This window comes from Ixodes scapularis, unplaced genomic scaffold, assembly GCF_016920785.2.
Source record: "Ixodes scapularis isolate PalLabHiFi unplaced genomic scaffold, ASM1692078v2 PGA_scaffold0__279_contigs__length_252992795, whole genome shotgun sequence".
NCBI classification, from domain to species: Eukaryota; Metazoa; Arthropoda; class Arachnida; order Ixodida; family Ixodidae; genus Ixodes; species Ixodes scapularis.
The window spans coordinates 85,663,887-85,680,736 of NW_024609835.1; the positions used below are offsets into that span (position 1 = coordinate 85,663,887).

Sequence of the window (16,850 nt, forward strand, 5' to 3'; positions counted from 1 at the left end):
CGCGACAGAAGATGAGTTGCGGTACACGGACGCCGTCAAGACGGAGAACGCCACGACTACGTCGTGGTACGATCCACGAAAGAATGAAGAGAGCACCGATATACTTTCCGAGGGGGCTTCTATCAGAGAGGCGGAACTGAGGGCTATCTTGACGGCAGTGAAAGACGTGCTCAAGAAACAGGTCCAGCCAGGCAAGGAACGAAGAAGAAGAAAATAAATGGTGCTATGGAGAATTTGGCAGCCTTGGAACGAATTTTTATGCACTCGCTAGAATCAATACGTCCGTGCCGATGCAGCAGAACAAAGAGTTGCACGGTAAAGCAGATAAAGAAAGTGTCAGTGGAGCTCCGCACAAGGGGCTCCATACTTACAATCGAGTGGCTACCCGGACACAGTGGCATTCTCGGGAACGAGAGGGCACACCGAGCCGCAGCGCAAAACTCTACAGCGCAAACAGCCTGTAGCACTCACTCCGCGCCAGGCTCAACCTCTTGGGAGAAGACGAAGGCGCCAAACTGGACAGAAAGGCCCACCTCCGCGGCCAGCTTCCTCCGACAAACAGCAACATACTGGCAGGATACAGTCGGTGGGAAACCATCAGGATTCGAAGAATAAGGACGAATACTGTACTTACACCATCCAAACTAGTATTCTTTAGCCTGAAAGAAGATATGAACCCAACCTGCACGAGGTGCTTGGAAGGAGCCGAGGCAAAATTGCAGCATCTACTCTGGGCCTGTAAGGGCCTCGAGCATCATAGAAATGATGCTCTGGACAAGATCCAGGGCGTAGACGAGCCTACGACGCTCGAGGAGTGGACCAATCCAACGGGTACCCCTCAGTACAGGAAAGCCATCCTCGACTTCTTGATGCAGTACATCAGGGAGTCGGGTGGACATAGTCTCATATAAGACGTCACTACCATCATCATGATATCCCCCTTACTCCCTCACCCTTTCCAACCCTTCCCCACCCGTCTCAGGAGCACAACTCCATAGCGGGTGAACTCCTCATCAAAGAAAAGCGTCTCTCGAGTCTGGATATTATTAAAAAATACTACCGACTAAAATATAAAGCAAGACAAGCTCAAGTTTTTGATTAATCGTTTTAGTTTACCTTAGTTATCATCGGTCAAACCATAATAGCAATGGCTGTCATACAGGCTTAGTGTATACATGCAGATTCGCTCAAATAATTCGTGTACACCACAATGAGCCCCGGCGTTTAAAATAAAGAAAGGAGGGTTTATGTGCATACAATGGTATTGTGACGACTTTCGGAAGTTATTTTTGTTCGAAGTAAAAACACAAGCCAGTTAAAACAATATTTACAACTGTACAAGAAGCACTACTACCACAACAGCCACCATAGCACCACGCACTTGAACAAAAAAAAAAAGACATTCTGGCTCACGGGCGAATATGGTGATAAGGACGTTTAAACACGGTCCTATTCCTTTTGTAAGCGGTTCGCCTTTCGGTCGTCAACACGGGGTTGTCCGGCGTCGTGAAGTGCATGGCTGGCGGATGCCACAAGGTTCGTTTTCTCGCCCTCAACTTTGCGGCCGGTGAACTCGGTGCCAAGCACTGCTGGACCACGTTGGGCATATCTCGGAGTTTGTTGCAGCTGAAGGCGTCCGTGAACTCGTTCATGCCTCGCATTAGGCCGTCCAAATAGTCCAGTTCGGTGACGGTACCGTTGAGATGCACCACGGGCACGAAGTGCAGCTCCCGGATTTGTGTGCACAGCGTCCGGAAAGCCGCCACGAAGAACACCTGGTCGGGACTCATATCTTCGAGTCCTGGCAGCGTCGCTTCGTCCTGGACGCCCAAGTGCAGGTGGTATGCATTATACGTTAGCCGTAGCGAAAGTAGACTTCTCACGAGGCTGGAACAGTGCAGCAATGCCTCCTCCGGCATCCTCTGACTTCTTTTACCGATGGCTCGCAGCACGCACTGCGAACCATTTCTATAGACGTGCCGATCAGTTTCTGTCATCCATCGGGCGTCCACAGCGTGGAAAAACTCTCTGATGATGTCCCGAGCCACCAGAGTGCCGAGCCCTCCGTAGTTCATGGACCATGTCAAGTCCGGGTTGTAATAAGGGGCGCTGAAGACCCCCGAAGGTATGACGAATGTGTTTTCCCGGATGTCGTAGAACAAGGTTTCCCGTAGAAGCCCCGATCTCTGGTGAAGTTCGACCATCTTGGTTGGAAAGATGAAGTGCGCCATTTTCGTTGGTATCCTGCTGTAAGAATTACTTATGTTGAGCTGATGAATGAATCGGTTTCTAAGGGCATGTTCGTAAAGACTCAGGTAAACGCCGTTTATAGGAATTTTTTCATAATACTGGTCCAGCGCTTTGTTGTCCAGTATCCATTGCGGGTAGCCAACAGCTATGTTTGCGCTCGAGAGAATGGTCTTGGCCTTTTGCTTGGTCACGCCTTGCACCCAGTTAAACTCCTGGAGCATATGATCTAGGCTTGATATAAGATTCAGCACCAACTCGTGTACTTTAAAATCGGTTGCTTCCCACTGCTTGAGTTCCGCATAAAGTCGGCCCACTGCAAACGGCATCACTTCAGCGGTGTCCAGTAAGCACCTCTTCCAATTCGGAAGTTCCTCTTGGCCGATGGCTGTGGTCTGAAATTTTTCAAAGTGCTGTTCGAATCTGGCGCTAGCGTGTCGAGCAAATTTTGCCATAAACCGCCAGCCCACATAGTTCATCAGTCTGACTTTCGTAGTTTGGTTGTGAAGTAATGCGCCCAATTTCTTTAAGTAGGGCACAGACCTAACTAATATTTCGGTTTCTGGTGAAATTGAATGTGCGGTATGACTCAGGACAATTCCAAGAAATTTGTCCCAGTTCATTTTGCTTGACTGAGTTCCTGGATCAGAAAGGTCTCGAACTTTTATCTTTTTAAGGGGCATCTGCCGGCAATCCTTATTGCACCTGTTCGCAAGATTCACTTCAAATTTAAAAATCTGGTCCACCATTATTTCTCTGCCCGCGTTGCGAAAATCTTCGGCACTGTGCGAAATTAGGATTTTGTACGCTTTTATGATTTCTTTTTGACTTTCCCTGTACTTCAGAAGTGTGTCGATCGGTATTCTAAATGTAGAGCACTCCAAGGCAATCAACTTCTGGCTGGGTTGAATTGAAGATTCGGGATCTGGAATAATTCTTACTGAGATTAGCGTACCAGAGCCGGTGTCTCCGATGAATCTGGCTAGCACGCTCTCTGCATCACCGCTGAAGTTCATAAAAAACGGCCATCCATCTAACCCATAGTCCTGCTTCAGTTTCCTCAGATGCTGAAAATCGGCATTGTTTTTGTTCTGACAACCTTTGTAAAGTTTGGCCACCTTAATGAAAGCGGTACTTCCGCGTGAAAAAATGTGGGGGCTCTGGACAATGTCTCGCATTTCTTTGTATGTCTCTTCCATGAAATGCTTGTCGGCTCCGAGGATAACTTTTTGATACCTAGCGCTCGGTTCGTGTATCCAGCGCTTGCAGACAAATTCAAACATGCTGTCGCACGGCTCCACATTGTGGTTGAGAGCATAGTAAAGAGTAGTACCAGCGAGACCACAACGAATGCTCCTACAGACTAGACCAAGGCCTTTCTTCGTTGATGGAGACTCTGTCAAGACTGCGGGTTCGATATAGAACCACCAGAAAAGGTCAAAATACGACCCTATCAACAAAATGATGAGCACCACGATGTTTCCAAGCAGGACCAGTAAGGGTATAGTTCTTATTTTAATCATTGTTATGTAATACGCCTCGTTTCCCTTGGGTTTGACAAAGCTTACTTTAACCGACACCCCATGTTTCGTGTGCAATGGTATCGGTGGCTGTGGTGATGGTTTAGCCTGCATCTCAGACTCGTGTTTTGGTGGTGACATGGCTTCCTTCTCTTGCCTCTCTGCATCCGATATAAGTACTAAGGCTTGTTCATTGAAAGGCCGGACGTCCTTTTCTGATATGGGTTTTTCATCCTCTCCAACCCACTCGGCCCTTACGTTCTCAGCACCCACCACCTCCACATCCCTTAGCGCTAATTCCTTAACGCTTTCAGGTTTTTTCATCTCTGATTCCAGTTCTACCTTGGTTGTCGGGGGCACAACTTTGAAACCTTCTCCGCTCTTCGACTTTTCATCTTTAAATTTTGATTTGAAAAAATTCGCGGCTTTCCCCAGCGTGGAAATAACTTTGCTTGCGGATGCTGCAGACTTCAGTTCAGATTTTTGTCCTTTGCCTTTTTCAAACGGTTTAGATGGTTCTTCTGGCGTCCTCTGACTCTTAGACAATATTGCCGTCTTTTGTAAACTTAAATTTGATTGCTTTTTTGAAGACTTAATTTCTGGTGTTGCTGCTGGCCCGACTGTACTTTCGCCACTCACTTGCACGCCTTGTAAGACTGTTAGAGACTCAGGCACTGCTTCTCCCGCAGTGGATGAAACGGCACCCGACGGCCACTTCCCGTCTTCCAACGCTTTCCCTTCATCCTTGCCTTTGGTTACCGTGGAACCTGGTGCCCCTTTTAAAGAAGCAGGGGGTGACGGCGTTCGTGCATAAGGTGTTCCTTCTGGCGGATACTCGACATGCAGCGCCGTCTCTTCTTCCTCTTCCTCACTTTCCGGAAGTGTCTTGCGTTCTACGATAGCAATAATTGTTTTCTGATCCTGCTTCAATTCGTCAGGAACACCGCCTTTCGTCGGCATGTCCAGAGACGTTCGAGGGGGTTTCACAGGCTTTCCCAAGCTATGGACACTGGCCAACTGATCGAAACCATTATCCTTTTCAAGCATATTTTGATTATCAACACCTTTGTAAACCATACCAGGTTGTTCCATTTGTGGAGAGACTTCCCACTCTACTGGCACTTTTTCTATAAGTTCACCACCATGTGTCACATTCCGAGATTCGAAACGTTCATCAACCTTCGGCAACGCTGTTACCAGCTTCTCATGCTTTGGAGGCATTGTAGACGTCGAAGATGGTAAAACCTTGCCGGCATGCAAGTAACCTTTATAATAATCATTTCCTTTAGTTGTCATGCTCGATGATAAAGAATCACGGCCGCGTCTTTCTGAGTTCGAAGACCAGTTCTCGTGGTGTGACTTCAAATACGTGTGCACAACAGACCGTGGTGAAGGGTGGGAGGCACCTGCCATTTCCCATCCAGATCGCACCTCCTCAATTCTAGGTTTTCTTTCGGCATCTGGGAATGTAGGAATGTTTTGATTTTTCACGGGGGTTTTCTCTTTTTTGGCTATTATACAAGATATATCAAAATCGTGCATGCCAGTGTAGGTGCTCCTTCGACGGGGCTGACCTGAAAGGAAGCTTCCTGCAGTATCTCCAAATTCGACATGGCCATCCTTTTTCTTGTTTTCACTTTCTAGTTCTGTGGCAGCAGTACTGCCACTAATCACATCTTCAATAAATGTTGCTGTTAATTTCTTCTTTTTATGTAGGAGATTATTGACGGATGTCGTCTGCTTAACTAGTCGATCTGCATCCAAATGTCTTGTGTTGAATGACCGGCGTGAACTGTTCATTTCCTTCACTGTCCCCCTTTTCTTTGTTCGGTAATTACCCTCAAAATTTTCCGTCAGTAGGTCTGTCCCTGCTGTGTGTGAAGGCACGATTGAAATCACCATGTGCTCCTCGTTTATTGCCTTCGGCTCACGCTCCGTTTCACTGGCTGAAATGACGTGTGGAAAACCATCCCTAAATACGGGAACGGAAGTCCCGATGCCCTGACTCATACTTGCGGTAACTTCCTCTTTACTGCTTGGATCGTCCGCCGCAGTCTCCAGGCCTCGCGTATCGAATACCTTCTTCCAATGGCCGAAAAACGAAGTTTCATTCTTCGATTCAGGGGGCGTCCTACAGGCATGAGTCATGCAGGTGTCGCTCCGCGCCGTCCTGTCCCCTCGGGATGTAGCCATGGAAATTCGCCTCGGCTGTGGAATGGGTGCGGCATCATATGTCTTTTTACTGCGCTGCGTAGGCAGAGGCCACCTCAGGAGACTTGTCTCCGGCGTAGGCTTTTCGTTGATCAGCCCATCATCCGCCTCGACTAAGCGGGTATTGGCGTCTGATGTTAGAGAGGGCGCACGACTAGCGGTTGGGCTTCTTGGTGCAATGCCGAAATTTCTCGCCGGAGAGAGTTCACGTTCAGCTAGCTCGACTGCCACGAGCTCGTGGTACTCAACCATAAATGACGTTGGTGGTGTGTCGTCTGTCGTCATAGGCTCCGGCACCTTCTTGAGAGTAGCAAGCGGCTCGGTCGTACGCCTTCGGACCGTCGGGTCTTCGCGAGATAGTGCCAACGGAAGAGAATCTCTCGTCTTCCGACGACGCTTTCGTTTCTCCGGTCGTACATAGAGCAAGTTACCTTCCGATATCGACTTCCCTATCCTGAGAAGCTGCGGCAGGTTAGAGTTCGGATCACTCCGGCTGTCTGCCTTCCGCTCACCGGACAAACCGAAGGGCACGCGCATCTGTGACCTGTCTCTGCCTTGGAAGAAGGATAACTGATGGCTAGGAACTATGTCTGCAGGGAATGATTTGCGTTGTGCTCGCTGTCGCAACGGCCCTCCGATATATGGCGACCTTGGTGTTTGTTCTTGGTAGAAAGTTTGTGGTAAAGTGCTATCAGAAAACTCCGTCAGCGAGAGTGCCACTTGCTGTAAGTCCCGTGAAGGTCCCTGAGCCACGAGGGATGCTCCGGGCGAAAGTCTGTAACCAAATTTAGGCGCGCTTGTCGGGGGTGTCTCGGTAAGGCGAGATAGTGTGGAAGGGCTTGTTTCAAGCAATGGTGGGCTCCCAGTTTCTGGTGACCACTCACCAGTGGTGCTGTGGGCCGAGAGATACTCTTGCGAACTTGGAGCATCTCTCGTGCGGCTGGGGCGGCGATGCGTCTTGAAAGGTGGTGACGTCGAGAGTGCCGGCCTCTTGGGACGTCGGACGGGCCATTTGACGTCTCTGCAGAAGAACTCAATCCTTGAGCTCCTGGCTTCTGCCTCGTGGTCCGGCCGTGAGTCGGTGGAGTCGTCCGATTCGGAACGCAGCATGTCGGTCGACTAGATCGGATGGTAGTGATGCGAGTCTTCTAGTCGTTGCTTCTTTAAAATATTAAGAGCGTTCATGGTTTATAGCCTATGTTTGTAGCGTTCCTCTCTGCGTACAATCATGGTGGCCGCCTCAGTATCACCATCCCGGGTCACCTCAACAAGATTTCACTGGGGCACTGAATGTCCTCTCCACAGCGTGTTTGCAGTATATCGATTTTACGTCCATACCTTGCAGCTCTTATGTGTATAAGCGTGTTGTTTGCCAGGAAAACTTCATCTTGAAAAAGGTTGCGGAAATCGTCCTCGTCTTTCATGTCTTGAGAAATGTCTTCTTTTTCTTTTTACATCTTTTTTTTTTTGACAGCTCCTGTAATTGGGTATAAAATTTCGCAAACCACAAAAATGGGGTCGATGATGCATCTAGCTGGCTTATATTTTGAATATTTAAAATGGCACTGAAAAGGGACGAAGAAAAACAATTGCTGCTTCAAAGGGCGTGTCCATCAGTGTCAAACACGAACGTTCAGTGACGAAATAGTTCTAGAGTCATCTAGAGCGTCAAACAATAACGAATTAGAATTAAAGAGGTAGGACTGGCTGAATCGGTGCACGTGACCCCTTGTGATGTTTTAAATCTCATGATTCTCACTCGAATTCTTCCTTGAAACACCCGTAAATCGGTTGGGTGTTCACATGTTCATAACTGAATGTTAATTCATGGTTATGACGCGCTCTTGTCGTATTGGTTTTCTATTCGTTCTGGTCAATGGCATCATCAACAATAGAAAATGCGCTTATTATTCTGAACTTCTTTCACCTCTACGTTCAAAATACATCATATTTAGTCTTTATTATATTTTTATGTGTTGCCATACTTCATCTCACCGTAGTATGAACTAATTGCGAAAGCTGTGCAAGCGTGAGCAGGTAGCCTTTACTATGGTGTGCTAGAAGGGGGAGGTGTGTAGGCTGGTTCCCATATTTGCAACGGTTGCGTTCATGTACAACCGAAACGACCGTAAAGACCAAAAGACCGTAAAAACCATGACTCATGGACGGCTTCGCGAAGCTACCTCTTGCATCGCTTGCCATGCTGTGTACGGCGAACACTTGACCCGGTGACTTTGTCTTTACAGTCATTTCGGTTGTATGCGAACGCAACCGTTGCAAATGTGTGAACCAGCCTTGACAAGCGCGCTTGCAAAAGTGACTCAGTGATTTAGCATGCGGAGCTGTGGTGGGTTATCACGAGGGGGAGAGTTATCGATAAGTAGGGTGCCTACATGTCTGTCTGTCTCAGGGTGAAGACATCCATTGTTGCACTGAATGTGCCAGCGCGTGACACTCTCGCGCACTCGGTGTGTGACTTGGGCGATAAAATGGCGTCTATGCATTACCCAAAGCTGCGCGCTCGAGCTGAGTAACACCGTATTGCGCGCACTTCAAAATGCATAAAAAAACGATTGGGCGTGAAAATGGCTGAGATGTCACCACTCAAGCTAAAGCGCGCGTGTGTATGAAGGCACTCTATCGATAAGTGGATAGCAGCGCCACCCTGCACTACAGGAAATAGAAGGTAAAAGAGGAAGTACATCCAGGGGCTTCACAAGTCCACCGTAGCTTGACTGCAGGCTGTCTTTATTGTGTTGAGCTCAGTGTGCCGTGCCCAATTCTGTTATGGCTAAAAAAAAGCCACAAAAACACTGTTGCGCACCAGGCTCCAACACTGGGTGTATGCCTTCAAAGTCAGGAGGCAAAAGGGAGACCTTGTGTGCTGTTCCGAAAAAACAAAACAAAACAAAAAATCCTTCAGCCTTTCCACTCTGGTGAACAAAGGAAGACCAGCGAAACTGTGCTATGGTGGGAATGAAGTAATGGTCGGCTGCAAGTCGGCAAGCCAAAGGGGAAAGGCTCGAAAGGTGGCCGCCATCTATGAGCGACGGTGGCTAACAGACAACCGGAAAGCCGGTTGTCTGGTTGCTGCCGTCGCTCATAGATGGCGGTAGCTGTCCAGAGTCCTATGTCATCAGGTCATTTGAGGAAGGACACGACCCTAGGGAAACTGGCCCTTAACAGCTCCGCTGTACAAACTCGAAACATTCCGAACATGGGAACGGACTTTTCCAGACGCGGGCTAATGCTTTGAAACAAGGTCAGCAGTATGCGTGCTGTATTTCAAAGAAAGATCCATTATGAGGAACTTCACGATTGTGATCAACGTTGAAGACATTTTTTTTTCTTTTTTTAGTTTTCACAGTGCGGCGGGGTGCCGTTGCGGCACTGCTGTGGGCGTATTTATGCTGACGCTGCGTGCCGAACAGCCTTGCCATTTTCTCCAGCTGGACGAAGCGAGCGATTGCCACACCTCCTCTAGTAACGCAGCAGGTTTTGGCTGCCTTGAGACTGAAGCACTTGCTGCATGACCGCTCGTGCAGCCGCCGAGAATTCATCTAAAGCCAATAGTTCGCACTTTTATGTCACATTCAATTGGGGCGCACCACACCGCACCGCGCTGCACCGACGGACGCGTCGCGTTCACATGGTCGTGTCGGTGCGGCTGCACTACGTTCATTTGGGACTTGGTGCGACGCACGACACCGGCGCGTTGCTGCACCAGCTGCACCGTCGAAAGGAGACCGTGCAGCTTTGCGCACTGCGGGCCGGCGCGGCCTTGAGCTACCGCTCTCCGCCTCCTTCGGCCCCTTCTTTCCCTCGCTTCGTCTTCCTAGTCGAGGTGTTGCCTCGTCTCGGTAAACAAACATGGCGGCTCGGAAGGCGGGGATCTTGGCTCTGCTCACTTCTTTTCCTCGAGGCGGCTGCTCTAGCTACGACTCCGGCAGTGACGACGAAAGTGAAGCCCGCGCGTGCGCCTACATGTTGGAGAAGTTGTTTCCGCCACCAACTAAACGGCCAAAGATCGTCGGTTACATCGAGGACGTCGTCCACAAATACTCGGACGAGGAGGTACGTACTCTGCCGGAATTCTGGGAGGCGTCTCATTTGATTCTTTGCTTTTCCTTTTGGCGTGCGGGGTCGATCTTCATGTCGTACGCTTTCTGCAGTTCCGGAGGAACTTCAGGCTGCCACGGTCAGCGTGCTACGACCTCATATCAGATTTCGAGGAGTCCTCATTCTACCCGGACTCGTTCTCCAGAGGAGGAATTCCGCAAAAGACGGCCGAGGAGCACATCCTGTCGTTTCTGTGGTACTGACAACATTTCTCTTTTTGCGTAATAACTGCAAACAGTGTGCCTATCACACCATTTTATTTGATAACATAGCGTTTTTTTAACCGGGAGAGGCAGAGAAAGGATAGGGGCGTCCTATCGGCTGTTGTGAAAAAGCAGAGCAGGGAAACAAGGGGGCGCAAATGGAGAGCAGGAGCAGCGGCAGTCACTTTTTTATAGGATGCAGGAACTGTGGCAGTCTACTTTCAATATGATAATATATCCTATGAAAAGTAGACTGGCACTGTTACTGCCTTCCATCTGCGCCCACTTGTTTCCCTGCTCTGCTTTTTCGTTATCGATATATTCCTGTAAACAAAAATACTGCGGGTGGGCACAAATTTTTTATCGGCCATAGACAGGCACGTAGCCAGGATTTTGTTTCGGGGGGGGGAGGGGGGTGGGCGCCGCCCATGACAAAATGCTTTATGAGGGGGAGAGGAGGTCCCAGCAAAATGGAAGATTTCGGGGGGTGGGGGGGCCCATGGGCCTCCCCCCTCGCACTGTGCCTGGCCATAGATTTCTGTTTGCTTCTGTGCGAAAGCTGGGACCTCGTGATGCTGTACCTGTTGTAGCTTTTGCTCCGCTACCACGTTTCTCATAGAAAAAAAAAAAAAAGGCAGTTGGTTCAAAGAATCCTACCCAAAGTAGCCAAGTAGATGGAACTAAATGTGCCCCCCAGAGGCTAACAACTCACTACTCTGAAAAAATATACGAAATATTGTGGCGGAATATGTTGTTTTTTTTACCAGTAAGAAGAAAGTTCTTTGCTCCAGGTTCGCAGGAAACAAGTGCTGCATCCGAGATGTCGCAGGCCGCTTCAATCTCAGCGAGGGCGGCTTCCATAATATGAAGGAGCGGGTGGTCAACTATCTGCTGGCCATCGCCCCAAGTGTCATAAAGTTTCCGGCGGACTTGGACAGCCTTGCTTCAGACTTCGAAGAGGTATGCACATTTCTCTTTAGATCAGAGCAGAAAAAAAAGGCCATCTCTCGGGACAGTGCCGTGTTTATTTCTTCCCCTGAAATATGTGATTCCGTAGACGGACTCTTCGAAACGACCGGTTCAGTGCACGGCAAATGAAGACACAACTTGTTTCAGCAATGTTTAAACACCGATGACCAGTTTGCGCTTCGCCTTCCCCCTCTCCCTCCTTCTAGCCTTTTGCTACCCCTCGCTTGAAGACTTGGAGAGGAGGGAAGCGTTGTGGAATCTCGAGTTTTAGTAGGTTAGAGTAGGTAATTCAGTGCCTTACTTCATGCCACATCATATTTGACAAAGACATCTACTGGGCAGCATTGTGCTATCACTGCTTATACAAATAACCAAAAAAACAATGTCAGGTATAGTTGGGCAAGTTAAGAATACAATATCTGCTCTGCCCACAGGCATGTTGCACTTGCTTTGATAAAATAGTGACTTGTTCTCCGTGACATTAACCACTGGCTTTAACGGGGGGGAGGGAAGCTGGCCTCTGATTGAGTGAGATAATGTCGTGGAAAGGTTACCAAGATGCTGGCACGACTCCGGACTTGCTACCTTGCGTCGTTGAAGTATATGGCAAGACGCAATTATAATCTTGTCCGACAACCTGTTCATTGTGGTTGTCTGGTACAAAGAGGCAGTCATTGCGAGCAATCTCAACGAACTGAGAAAGTGTGATGTTTCAAAGATTAATAGGAAGTGTATTGATAGTGTCACTTTAGATCACATTGTACATAGGAAGTGAAGCCATAACGTCCGGAAATGGACAACTTCGTATACTCGGGGTGCAACTAGCGAGCTGTAACAGCCTGCGAACGTGGATCAGACAACTCGGACAACAATGCAACCCACTACTACATGCTATACGACGAATGTCTAACAAATACTGGGGTGCGCGACAAAAGGCCTGTCAGACATTGGCCCGGGCAGTCGCAGTCGGCAAACTTCTCTATGGATTTCCAATTTACGTCCTTTCGAAGAAACATATGGAGGATGTGGAGCTACTGCATCGTGACACTCTCCGCACCATCACTGTGCTTCTTAAACATACACGGATAGAACGGCTCATCGAATTAGTGGCTCTACCGCCTATAAGGGCAACGTACGCTGTTGCTCAACAAGCCCTTACAGATAGACTCGAAAACACGGTGCAGCACCTTAGCGTGGGACCAACTGAGTCACATAGACAACCGGGCCCCCAGTCTGAGCCCCCATGGGACAGTCCGGTTATTCAAATGAGACAACAGGCAATACCGTTCCGAGAACAAGGGGCCCTTCAAATTCGTATTGCCAATCAGCACTAACAGTTCGAACAAGATCACATGATAATCTACACAGACACCAGTTTTAATGACGGCAAGGGGGGCATGGCCTGGTACTGCCCCACATGACCGGAACTAAATGGCGCCCATAGTTGTCACCTCCTCTATGGGGACGCCCGGCAGGCTGAACTCCTGGCAATATGGGGAGCCCTTTCCTCTATCCCCGGCCCCCTATCACAACACGACTCCATAAGAATACTAACGAACGCCAAGGAAGCACTCGAAGAAATTGAGATTAACACGGATGACGCCACGGCTCAGGCCATAAGGAAACGAGTGCACGACTTGCAAGAAGTGGGCCTTGACCTACGTATTCAGTGGACACCAGCACACACCGGATTCACGGGAGGGAACGCAGTGGCACATAACACAGCCACGGCAGCTCGAGGGGGTAATGACTCAGTCGCCCCTTACCCTCCCCTCAACCCGCCACTTAATGCCTACGCCTGGATCACAGACTCATCGAGAATGTCGTATCGATGGTACCTCTTTTTTATCAGAGCCAAACACCGCAGGGAACGTAAACAATTTCTTACAACAATAAAGCATTGTCACACATATACAACCGAGTAAAGGCCCGTTCACACTCTTGCAACCGAGTACGACCGAGAGAGACCAAACCGGTTTTTAAGCCTCTTGCGATCTCTTAAAACCAGCTCCGCGCTGCAGCGCATCCGGTCCTAAGAAGTCGCAAAAGGCTTAAAAACCGGTCTGGTCTCTCTCGGTCGTACTCGGTTGCAAGAGTGTGAACGGGCCTTAAGACCGAGAGAGACCAGACCGGTTTTTAATCCTCTTGCGACGTCTTAGGATCGGATGCGATGCAGCGGAGCTGGTTCTAAGACGTCGTAAGAGGCTTAAAAACCGGTCTTGTCTCTCTCGGTCGTACTCGGTTGCAAGAGTGTAAACGGGCCCTAACACCTCTGCCCCAAGTCGATCCTCAACTACGACTCTCGCGCGCCCAAGAAGTATTCTTAAACAAAGTATTTGCAGACGCAGCCTTCACACCGCGTATCATCAGGAAATGGTACCCCCCAGCCGCGGACACACCAGTTCACTGCTGTCACTGCGGATCGAAGTGCAGAGCTAATCTCTTGCACCTTATCTGGGACTGCCCCCCGCTTCTCCACCGGCAAGACAGGTATTCAGGATATACCACATGCCGATCATGACACATTACTTGAACACCTCCGAACATACCCCCCCTAGCCAAAACACGTTAGCCCAATATGGTAGTAAGAGTGGCCTTGCGAGGGAAGTGTGAGGTGACTCCCAGTAGTTGACCAGCCATTCCCATACCGGCAGCAAGATCGAGAAGCAGAACGACTGCCAAGATGCCTTCTGCACCCCAGAGAGATTGTCAAGCATGCACAACTTTTCGCAGATACCTTCTATCCCCCTTCTCAAACCCTAATCCCCACACCTCGGCTTTAGCCATGGTGTTAACAAGTTTCATTTCTAGTACAGCGGGCCCTTTTAAGCATCACCCCTTGAGCCCCGATGTTCTGGTCATCTCAATAGCCATCTGCGTATGTCAAGCAAGGAGTTTCGTGTATTGTCTACGAGTCCACATGTTGCCTCTGCAGGTCAAGGCCCTATTTGAAGGCTTTACACCAATCATAGGACATGGAAAAAGAGGAGAAAGTTTAGCCATCCCCTTCCCATGTGGTCCAATAAATAAATAAATAGGAATTTTCAAATTTTTTTTATAGAATTCCCCTTCCCGACCAACGTCTTCAAATTAACGGACGAAAGAAATTTAATGTGACCAAATCTTGAGTTTCTGGCAGACGCTCTTCTTCAAGTAATAGACACAAGTCAAAGAGGAACTAGGAGCTATGTAGATCAGTTAAAAAAAAGGTGAAGCTGTTAGAAGACACAGCGCACCTTCTTTTGTTGTGAAATATGTGTACCCTTTGTTTCTGTTTTCTGTTTTGTTTTTTTCTTTACAGCGTAAGTGTCTGTTCATAACAGCTAGTGCTCTCTTATTTTTCCTGCAAGGTTTCTGGAATCCCCGGCGTCATCGGATGCATCGACGGAACGTACATCAATTTCCGTTGTCCAGACGAGAAGATCCCCGCAACGTATGTGAACCGGCACGAGGCCCTGTCATTAACCTTGCAAGGGGTATGTGATGACAAGCGCCGGTTCATCGATGCTTTTACGGGGGTTTCGAGTCGGATCCATGACGCCAGGGTTTTCGACCTGTCGGACCTCTCCGAAAGGCTTCCCGCTCTCTGTAGGAGAGGGAAGTTCCACATTCTAGGGGATGCGGCATACCCCAGCAGGGAGTACTTAGTGACCCCTTTTAAGGACTACGGCAAGATGACCCGTGAACAGAGAGATTTTAACAGAGACTTCTCTGCCACACGGGTGACAATAGAAAACTCCTTCCAGGTACTGAAGCGCCGCTTCATGCAGCTGTCCTACCTTGAGTTTGCGGAGGTTGACACAGCTAGTAAATTTATTATGTCGTGCTGTGTGCTACATAACCTCTGCATTCAGTCAGGAGATCTCGAAATTGAGGGCGTAGAAGCCACAAGTGACCGTCTGCCAGATGACGATGACACAATTGAGGAGACTCGCCCTGTTCTACGAAGCAGAGGAATTGCGAAACGAGAGAGACTTTGTGATTATGTGAATCGGCCTTGATCGTTGCACAAAATAATGTTCTGCATCAAGTATTGTTTTACAGTCATGTCTCATTAAAGGGCAACTCCGGTCCATACTTTCGATTTTGGGATTATGCCTGTTTTTAGTGCAGTCAGCGTCCCTGAATTGCAAGCTGTATTTTTTTTCTCGTTATTGTGCGTAGTTTTAAAGATATCGACGCCTCAAAGTTTTGTTTGGGGTGCGGCCAACAAAACCGAAACTAGCTGCTATGTGAATGTGACATCAGGATCGTTCTCGATCAACGAGTATGCAGGCCGAGCGGCACCTACCTCTGCTGCGCTAGCCGTCTAAAGATGGGTGATATGCTAATTTTGTTTTAATTCTGTATACCTGGTAGTTATCCAGCATATGTAGCAACAGTTAGTGCGTATACCCAAAAGCTAGCGAATGGAAAACCCGTGAACTCGTTCGGTCTTCGGTGCACAGAGTTGGTCGCTAAAACCAGTCTTGGAGTCCTCACAAGCCAATAAACAAAAGGCTATACCGAAGCGACAAGGGCTACAGATAAAAGCAACGGCTAAACACTCCAATCACAAGTCGAAGTAGCGGTGGTAGCTGCTCAAAGAAGCGCACTCCGCGCAATGCCCGGATCGGAGGAAGAAATGAGAACGATACTGGACGTCATGGACCAATGTTGCTTTAGCGATCGGCAACCCGCTGGCCGCCCGCTACGGAGCAGCGGCTCGTGGCGGGTCGCATTTTTATTATCGGCATTAGTTGAGTATGCGGCGTCCCCCAGACATAATATTTTGGCTGGAGTCGTATTGTGTGTCACTACAGCGATATGAGTAATTTATTTCATTTTGAGTTTTGGCCGGAGTTGCCCTTTAATACGGACCCCATTAATATGGACGAAATTTTTAGGAACCGTTAATATAGAAACCTGCAGTCCAGACTATATACAACCTTTTTTTTTTTTTGTTACTATAAATGTAAATCCTCACACTGAAAAAAAAATTCAATTAGTGAACCGTAGAGGCCAGAGCATGTACCGGGAATTCACTATTGTCCCTTGTCTGTCCGAGATAAGACCTGCACACCTAAAGTGTAGTAGGGTTTTTTGGGCTTTCAACTCAAAAGGTAATTAGGTATGTGCAATTCAAAAGTAGCAGACACGCTTTACTTTCTGGGCATGAAAGTAAGATTCAGTTTAAGTATAAGTACAAGCCCACATTTCCTCATTTCATGGCTAAATAACCCCCCATTTCCTTTTCGCTACGATTCTTATCTATGATCTTGTTTTATTTTCTTGACCTTTTATTATGGACGATTTTTCCTGTGAATGCAGGCATCCATGTTAACAAGACATGACTGTATGACCCTGTAACATTTGTTTAAGTAAAAACTGGAAGCAACTGGAAGAGCATTTTTGTAATCCAGAAGCCCAAAGCAAGAAGTGCCAAAGTTCGACCTATTTTTGTTTTCACGATTATGTTAACTGTGTGTATTTGACTGGCGGCATCCTTTTGGTTCTGTTGGTCCATTTCAGGTTGCCTTTCATTTCTTTTGAATAGATATTTTGCACCCGTAACAAATATTCTTATTTTTGTTGTAGCTAG

At 48.3% G+C, this 16,850-nt stretch overlaps 3 protein-coding genes across 3 annotated transcripts in view; 2 read left to right on the forward strand and 1 right to left on the reverse strand.

Moving 5' to 3' along the window:
* Nucleotides 1-16,850, forward strand: part of LOC115316492 (neuronal acetylcholine receptor subunit alpha-10) — a 686,776-nt gene that overhangs the window by 308,461 nt on the left and 361,465 nt on the right. The gene's annotated exons all lie outside the window — the stretch shown is intronic.
* On the reverse strand, nt 1,410-2,603 carry LOC121047977 (neprilysin-2-like). Its single transcript, XM_040503745.1, has one exon. The coding sequence runs from the start codon at nt 2,574-2,576 to the stop codon at nt 1,410-1,412; it is 1,167 nt and encodes a 388-aa protein (XP_040359679.1). The 5' UTR covers nt 2,577-2,603.
* Nucleotides 9,844-15,631, forward strand: LOC115324933 (putative nuclease HARBI1). The gene is made up of 4 exons (XM_040218164.3): nt 9,844-10,052; nt 10,151-10,293; nt 11,092-11,260; nt 14,620-15,631. The coding sequence occupies exons 1-4, from the start codon at nt 9,849-9,851 to the stop codon at nt 15,268-15,270; spliced, it is 1,167 nt and encodes a 388-aa protein (XP_040074098.2). The 5' UTR covers nt 9,844-9,848; the 3' UTR covers nt 15,271-15,631.